Genomic DNA, 8,947 nt, shown 5'->3' on the forward strand with positions numbered 1-8,947 from the left:
ATATATATATATATATATATATAATTTCACATGTAACTGGAGACAGTTTGCTAACTTGATCAAGGAATTGCCAAAGAAGCTACTTGACCTGCAAGGAATAGCAGTCAAATCTCCTTTAAACTCCACCCTACCATCTCAAATAAAGTTTAAAAAATACATTATACAGTGTAGTCCTACTACGCTTAATAAAGGGGAGATGGTTACGGCTGGAATGCCTTTGATCATAGGTGTGCTCGATCAAGAGTGACGTGACTCGTGGCTAGTCAAATCAGCAAACCTTTCCGAACGAAGAAATGGAATCAGCGAAGCATGTCTGGTAGAAGACAGCCGAAAATGGACGTTATAAATTTTGAAAGATCGTTAATTTTCAAAACCCATCAGTCAGGAATTAAATATTAGGAAAAAAAACAAAAAAAAAAAAGCTTTGAAAAACAATGGCCACCTTTTAGATCAATACCCTTGATACTCCAGCCTCTCCCTCCACCCACCCCTACATAAACTATTGATTTCTCACACAGGTTCACGATAAACAAAATTTTAAGAGAAGAGTATAGTTAGCAATATCGCCTCGAATACAAGCCGGAGATTTATTTTATCGATCCCAGAAGGGATAAAAGGTAATGCTAACTTCAGCAGGATTTGAACTCAATGACACATCGCAGCCTTTTATATCGCTTTAGTGGAATGAATATTTCGAATATTTTCTATAATTACTGTGGAGTGACTGTGAAAACATCAATATATTATTTGAAATGTAACAAAAGAATTCTAATAATGGAGACAGTTAATATACCAAAAAAAAAAAGCGTAACTTTTTTTTTTTTTTTTGCCCAAAGCTTAAAAAGAAAATAAATTTCTTTCTTGGCGTAAAGTCTCAAATTTTTTTATAGCAATCAATGTGAATGACGTTATTGTTGGTTTTGTTTAACCATCGGTCAGCTCCGAACGATGACATCAAAAGCATTCCAGCTTTTATCATCATGTTTTATTTTTGTGGGAAGGAATTCACATTCACCATGTTCCCCTTTTAAGATAGCTTGGGAGTGGGGGTCTACATTGTTTATTCTTGCATAATGCGAGAAATTTAATGCAAGTTATCAGATTAGAAAATTGAGGCTTAGTCGAGTGTAAAAAAAAGTCGGAGATAAAATAAAGACTTTTGTGTACCAAAACTAGGAATTGCATTACTTTCGAGATCGCATTGTAATCGAGTAAACGCGGTTCTTAAGCGAGATTTAGCTGCTATTTTTAGCAGGTTGCACGACTGCGTAGAAGCTTCCTCGTTTCATTAATTAGTGTTGCTTTGCCCAGGTCATCCTTGATCAAGTAAACCTATAATTAAAAATATTCAAGCTGTGATCATGCAGTCTATTTGGGTAGTTGGAGGAGCACACTACCTATTACATTCTATCTTTATTTAAAATGGTTTCAGGGAGATTTAGCTGTTATTTCTAGCAATTCAGGATGACGTTATAGACAACATGTTTGGAAACCGGCTCATGTATTTGGCTCTGTTGGACAATCATGTACGTTTGATCACTCGACGTCAATAAATATTTCATTATATACACAATAGACTGTGCTCACATGGTTGAATAAAAATTATCAAATTCAACTTTATAAACATTGGGTGAGTCGAAGCTACCCGGCACCTATAAAGGATTTTTTTTCTCCTTTTTTGTGTTTGTTTATAAAATCGGAATAAAAAAATGTTACGATTCTCTGTATGTGTGTGTGTGTGTGTGTGTTTGTAAATAAGTAATGGATTTGCCGATTTAAGACGAGACAATTACAAATATTAATGAGAAAGGGAATTTCTACCTAGTCGCTTGACATGATAAAGCTGCAAGCACTTCAGCTTCAAATTACAACCTGGGCTTTAGGAAAAGGGCACATTGGATAGTGTTGTCCAAGGTGCACTGTGCAGGTACAGTGTACTAAGTCAGGTTGACCATACCTAGAATGCCTTTGATCAGGTGTCTGTTTACTCAATAAGTTGGAGCGGGTATTAAATAGAGAGATTCGAAATAAAGATAAAGCACTTCTCTCTTCGCCTAACTCCAGAATATTTCTCTGAAAAACAATTATCTGTAGCGCTATGGGCAGTTTGTTCGGGGTCTCACCGGTGTAGGGGCCGAATTTTGATCTGTGTATGTTGTAGTTTGCTGTCAATAAATAATAACTATAGGCTCCAGTGCATTAAATTTACCCGAGGGCCAATGATGCTACTAAGACGGCTTTGGTTATCTGTATTCGTTAAATAAAATTTCAGCAGCGTTAATACAAATAAATTTAACCTAGCTAACAGTTAAACTTTAACAACTACTTCCTAGAGATAATGAAATATAATCCACAAGTGTCAGCAACTAGGCTAGTCGAGTCCGCAAACTTGCTTCGTCACCTGTTGAAGTCAAATTATTTCGTTTGCATTGTTAATGCTAACCTATTTACTGTTTAAACTATAAACCTTATGCATTGTGCAGATATTAAAAAAATAATAACGAACAATGTGTGTAAACAAATTTAAAGAAAAGTATGGCAATCCTTCTCTCTTAAACGCCCTTTAATAGTTTCTAATAGAATTGGTTCATGTAATATTTCCCTTCATCCAATGTTTTCCTATTCTTCCTCCTCATGAAGTTATGAACATCACAGCACAATATAATCTGCCTTACAAAATGTTTTGTGTTCGTGAAAAAGAATAGGTCCATTACAGTTCTATACACAGCTAAAAATATATTGTAGTGTCATCAAACTGAGCCGGTATTTTACTACGTTTATCAACCCCATAAGAATGGAAGATAAAATCGACCTTAGTAGGATTTGAACTCAGAACGAAGAGGGTTGCATCTATAAATAAACACCGCAGGTATTTTGTCCATTTCTCTCACATCAATAATCTACTGCCTATGATGTTTGGACAGTCGCGATATGGACATATCTCATGACAACTGTTTCTAAAACATTAGAAGGGGCACTTTATCAACAGACAGAACGTTAACCCCATTAGTGCCCAAATTTTTTTTTTATTTATTACCAAAAATCTTTTTTTTATACAACTTTATCTGATATTAAATATATTAAAAAATTCTATTACAATATTTGAAAGACACTCCAGTCTTGATGACTAACGAAAGATATCTAAGAAAAAAAAAGGACCATGGGCGCTAATGGGTTACTGTTCTACCTGGAAATACTGATTTGTTACTTAAGCAGCCATGGTAATGCTGTGTTTAGGGTCTGTTCCAAAAATTGCTGAAAGAGGACACTAGTTTCCCCTTGGTGCAATGACATATTGAGAAAGTGTACATGCCTATATTTTAATTATTTACCGATTTCAACCTCCACTATAGTCTTAGTATTCACTTTTTCTAAACTATATTCTTTTTCATTGAAATGACAATTTCAACACATACTTTCAGATGAACAAAAGAGAAGGAAATGGTTTTATGTGACATCTATACCTTTCTTTGTTATAAGCTACACAGGTAATATGGTTACCACCAAAAATCGAAACCAGAGTTTTCAGCTCGTCAGGCGATTAGTCGTTAATTTACAATTTCTTTTCCGTTATTAAAGAGAGAGAGAGAAGGAGGCAGAGACTATCAGGTTTATGCTTTTCTCAAAGCCATGTAAATAAAGTGAAGAGACTTTGTGTTGGTGGCTATGATAAATGTGATAAAAATAAATGACAGGATTGTCACAGGCTTTTGAAAAGTCAATCAACCAGCGTCGACACAGGGCTAAACAACTACAACGGGACCGAATACAAAGAAATTGTAGGTGTTTCTGAAGCTATTTATAGAAACCATTTTCATAACTACTATCACTGTGGGCGAGTAACACAGGACATGAAAGGTTTTACTTAGTGACCACAGAGGAAGCATACCTAGGTGAGTGAGTTGCTATCAACAACACAACATCAGGTAAATGGAGAGACCAAATGTGAGATTGTCCACTAAACTGGTCAGTGTCATACTATTCCTGCATACCAGCAATAACTTCGCAGTTCAGAAAGGTAGTCCTTCACCCTCTCACTTTCTCGCCAGGTTTCATAAATAACGAAAATGTTCAACAAAAGAAAATATACGGCATGCTGTAATTGTGATATCTGTAAATGCGGTACGAGTATTTACAGTTATGCAGGAATAAAACATTCTCCCTTTAACCATCTCTCTCAAATACGTTTGGATTTACAAATGGGAGAGAAAGGAGGACTCAATATACACAATAAATGGTCCAGAAATTCAATGGATCCGTTAAACATTAGGCCCATTACAGGGAATAGGAACAAGATTAAATTGCACTCATGCCTTTCTTATAAACAGAAATACAGTTTAAAATAAAGTTTCGTTACCCACTGAAGTATGAAATTTTGATTTCTAATAATGTGGGACTAAGTATAAATTGAACGTCTGTTTTTTTAACGTCCGCTTGATATAATTTCTCTACCTCCTTTAAATCCCTTGGTGGGCTGAAGATAAACTCTTGTTAAAAAAAAAATAATAGCCAATATAATAATTTATAAGGAACGATCCGAGAAGTAGTCGAGGGTGAACATGGTCGTTGTGACATGCATGCCTTTCTTTTAAGAGCGATGGTAAGTTATTGAAGGGAAATTGTTTCGCCCGGTGATCGAAACCGAGTTGCGGACATCGGTAAAATGAAACACGGTTACTATTATTATTGTATGTCTGTGTTGCCTTTGTCTTTGGGACAAATCAAAGAAAACATTTTCACAAAAAGACTTCATTATTTGAAAGATTTTGTCGCAAGGATGAATATATATATTCATAATATGAATGGGTGTTTTCATAGGCGGAAACATTCGTGTGTGTACCTGCACACACATATACACAAACACGTGCATATTATAATGAAACTCGCACAGAATTTATTATTTAGCATTTAGCAAGGCAGGTGGGACAAGAAAGAAAACAAAAGACGATATACAGTGAAAAAACAGTCAAAATTATTATTCTCTATTATTTTAAACAAACGGTCTATCACAAACAGGTCAGTAGTGGATGGATGCGTGTCGGTTGTCACCTCACCTTTTTTGTGAAAAGGGGGTTTTACCGTCAAATAAATGAATGGTTAGACGTATTTTTGAGTGAGGAGGGGTGACGAAATAAATAATACAACTAAAATAAATGATAAAAAAAGAGTAATATGGAAAAGAAATTTTCTTTAAAAAAAATGTGATAACTTACCAGCTGTAGGACAAAAATGACCATTATTGCCGTATTGGTCGGCGATAAAGAACACCTTCCACTACCCATGATGATGTAAAGAGGAAAAAGGTAGATGGAAATATTAATAGCACTTTGCGACGGTCACACGACAGAGAAAAAAAAATTATATATATATACACACACACACACACACACTAATCAACAGCAACTTGTGGTGCTGTTGTTCGTTTAGTTGTATAAATAGTTTTTCTCCTTTCTTTTTTTTTTTCGTTCCTCAGCACAATATTTGGTTTACTGGTGCCACCAACTCAACAACATCATCGTAATTACTGTTGTTATTATTATTCTACTATGTACATTGGAGAAACGAACAGCGGAACGTGTGTAACAAGTTGCCGCTGCCATATCACCACCAAGCTTCTCCTGCATCAGCCAAGTGTCAAGCAGGTTTTGCTCTCCTTTACTTTTTCTTTTCCTTTTCTTTATCTTGCACATTGACAACTAACATTAGCAAAAGCATAACGTTACACCGTATAACCTTCCGCCTAAAACAAAAACAAAAAGTAGGTCTCGATTCTGAGGTAGTCTTTGTAATTTCTCGCATAATTATTTCTTTATTTTAACTTATATTTATATTTATTGTCTAGCAACCAATATATCTGCATATATATATTTTTTTACCCTGAGAATTCAGTTCAATAAATACTGTTTCAGAAGACAGGCGAACAGCCGTAGATCTTGTGGTACGCTAAAACCACGCAACAGGGTTTCGGATTCCTGTCATTGTCATCCAACTCACTTCATTTATGACACTCATACGCTTTGGAAATGCATGAACACCTCAACTTCTCTCCCACCAAAATACGACGTTTGGTACTTAGTAAATAAAAAACATCAATATTTTAGATAATAACAAATTTGATATGATTAACTTCAATTACATAGTGGGAATCGAAGTACCTCAAATAGACAAGGAAATCTAAACTAATCTTCAGGTGACAAAATATAGAAATATTTTTCATGTCATTAAACTATAATACTTGGCTATACATTTTATTACTATTTGTAGGATAAATGTGTGTATGTGTGTTCGCTAGCAGAAATATTCGTTTACTGATACACAAATACAAAACAAGTTGGTTGTTGACACATTTATTACCCGTCCTGTATGGTGTGTTTCTACTACACATACATACTCTCAAGAGTAACCCTACCGGCGTATTAACACATAAATGAAACAGCCCAAAACATCCGCCCAGCAGAATTTGAACTTGAAACATAAGTTCAAATTCCGCCGAGGTCGACATTACATTTCCGCCCCACCAGATTGATAAAATCAGTGAGACTGATTAAATCCACTGTTTTTATTCTTGTGCCCATGTTAAAAATTATAACCATAAATTAAGTCTGAAGTGGCGACTGTAGGAGCATAGAGATAAACTCCCGGCATGTCAGGGTCGAGAATGCAGTTTCATTTCCCGGTTGAAGCTACTTCATATACTCTGCTGCTATGAGCCAACAGAGATGCTTCTACGTGATTGATTGTTCGACCGGCTTGACGGCAATCTTCTCATAATTGAAAGATCACCACTTAGAAACAGCAGCCAAATCTTCTCCAAATAAACCCTTACTGCACACATTAGATAATATAGTCTTTGATATACAAAAAAAAAATACGATGGTCAGTTACTGAAACGTCTTAGATCAAAGGTCTGTTAATCAGAGTCGACATGAGGTTAATCAATAATAACCTCAATACAGACGACGTTTGTACTAAGTCCAAAAGTAACTGTTATTATGTAAGTGAAAAATAAGAAAGAGAGAGAAAGTGAGAGAGTGTGTATTTATGTTTGACATGGATCGTTTTGTGGAAAATCAAAAGAACAGGGTCGACGTGCAATGAAACAGATGATGAAGAGTAACGTTTTGGGCAGTGCCCCTCGTCGGAGAAGAGAAAGAGATTATACGACGTGGCTTTATATCTAGTAGTAGTCTCTGAGGGTGACACAAGTTGTAATAGTAGTATCATTAACAGCGGTAGCACAGCAGCAGTTAAACCTCTCCAAAAACATGAAGACAATAGCGTGTCCCATTACAATTTTACTAAGGAAAATAATAATGAAGTGTAAAAAAGAAAACTTTTTTCTTAATACGTTGTTTACGTGTCTGGACTACTTTTTGTATTGTCAGTGTATTTTGTATTGTCAACAGCATGGCCTGAAGGTGGGCAGGGATGTCAACTGATGAGAATTTAGGGTCAACGACAGCGTCTCAACGTGGTTGTTTGACATGGTAGACATAGCAGTCGAATTCTTTCAAATCACACCCTATTGTCTTCTACAAAAAGTAAAAATCAAGTTAATCCAGTTTTACATACCCTTAAAGAAGCAGTATGTTGAAGGCCAAAATGCCTGGGATCAGCAGTCTACTTAATTAGTACTAATTTGGAGCGAAACAGCTTTAAAAATATTTAGCCAAAAAGAGGGCCTTAGCGAATTCATTCGACCTGCTAGAAATAGCTGCCAAATCTCCCTCAAATCATATTACTTTTAAAATACGCGATCAATGTGGTGCTAGATAAACAGCGTCACAAAACGTTTTGGATCAGAGACGGTAAGGGATCCTCTGCTCCCTCGGTCTGCTAGAAATGGCAACTCTTCCTCAGAGCACATCCAATCACAGTGAATAATGGGGTCCTAAATACAGTATATCTGATAAAAGAAAGACTGGACGGCTGCACGAAAAATCTATGTGTAGATCTAAATCAGAGCTGACTTGAGGTAAACAACAGAAACAATGTTTGTGATGTATTTCAATTTATAGAAATAACCCCACCAAATCTACCTCAAATAATACCCAACCAAATAACCAAATATCTCTATCTAAAGGGTCAGACTAGATAATGTGGTTTGAATCAATAAGAGAGACTCTATGAAGCTCAGGATCTGTTTGAAATAGCAGCAAAATTTTCCTCAAATGAAGATTATTAGGAAAGACAGACTTAAAAATAGACCTCAGTAATTAACTGGTACTTATTTATTTACCTCCAAAGGATAAAAGGCAAAGTTGACTGTAATAAGACATCATCGACATTTGCATCAATACATGGATGTAGATATGGTAGGGTGGTTAAGATGTTTGCTTTCCAACCACATGGTTCCAGGCTAAGGCAAGTGTTTTCTACTATAGCCTCAGGTTGAAACAGACATTGTGTTTGGAATTGTATAGATGGGAACTGTTAGATTGACTATACCTGGTCTTGGTGGCGGGTTAGAATTAATCCAGCACTTGGATTGTGACCATCATCTGACTCTGAAAGTCAAGTAACCTATCTAAGGGATTAAACCATTAGCTATAGCTAGTTCATTTTGTTCCTCATACTAGTATTAAATACCCTGCAAAAATAAAAGGTCATCAAGCTGTTAGATCAGGTTATGAAAGTTACAGAGAGGGTCATAGCCCAACTAATTAGGGAGCGAATCAATTTAGATGAGATGCAGTTTGGGTTCGTGCCAGGTAAAAGCACTACTGATGCCTTATTTCTAGTGAGACAGTTGCAAGAGAAATACCTAGCCAAGGATAAACCTCTGTACCTGGCTTTCGTTGACATGGAGAAAGCCTTTGACAGGGTCCCCCGATCCCTTATCTGGTGGTCAATGAGGAAACTTGGGATAGAAGAATGGCTAGTGAGAGCTGTGCGAGCCATGTACAGAGATGCGGCCAGTAAGGTGAGGGTTGGAAATGAGTACAGC

The 8,947-nt window shown here is 36.2% G+C and overlaps 1 protein-coding gene across 3 annotated transcripts in view; it reads right to left on the minus strand.

Annotated features, from left to right (window-relative positions):
* Nucleotides 1-5,746, minus strand: part of LOC106878292 (sodium/potassium-transporting ATPase subunit beta-1-interacting protein 2) — a 210,762-nt gene extending 205,016 nt beyond the window's left edge. The window contains exon 1 of one of the 3 annotated variants that reach the window (XM_014927475.2): nucleotides 5,214-5,743. In XM_014927475.2, coding sequence (XP_014782961.1) covers nucleotides 5,214-5,282 — 69 coding nt within the window. In that variant the 5' untranslated portion in view covers nucleotides 5,283-5,743. Of the gene's footprint in view, nucleotides 1-5,213 lie in introns of all 3 variants that reach the window. The other 2 variants (XM_052966604.1, XM_052966603.1) reach the window with 2 other exon arrangements.
* Between the last annotated feature and the right edge of the window lie 3,201 nt (nucleotides 5,747-8,947).

The sequence above is a fragment of the Octopus bimaculoides genome, chromosome 3, assembly GCF_001194135.2.
Source record: "Octopus bimaculoides isolate UCB-OBI-ISO-001 chromosome 3, ASM119413v2, whole genome shotgun sequence".
NCBI classification, from domain to species: Eukaryota; Metazoa; Mollusca; class Cephalopoda; order Octopoda; family Octopodidae; genus Octopus; species Octopus bimaculoides.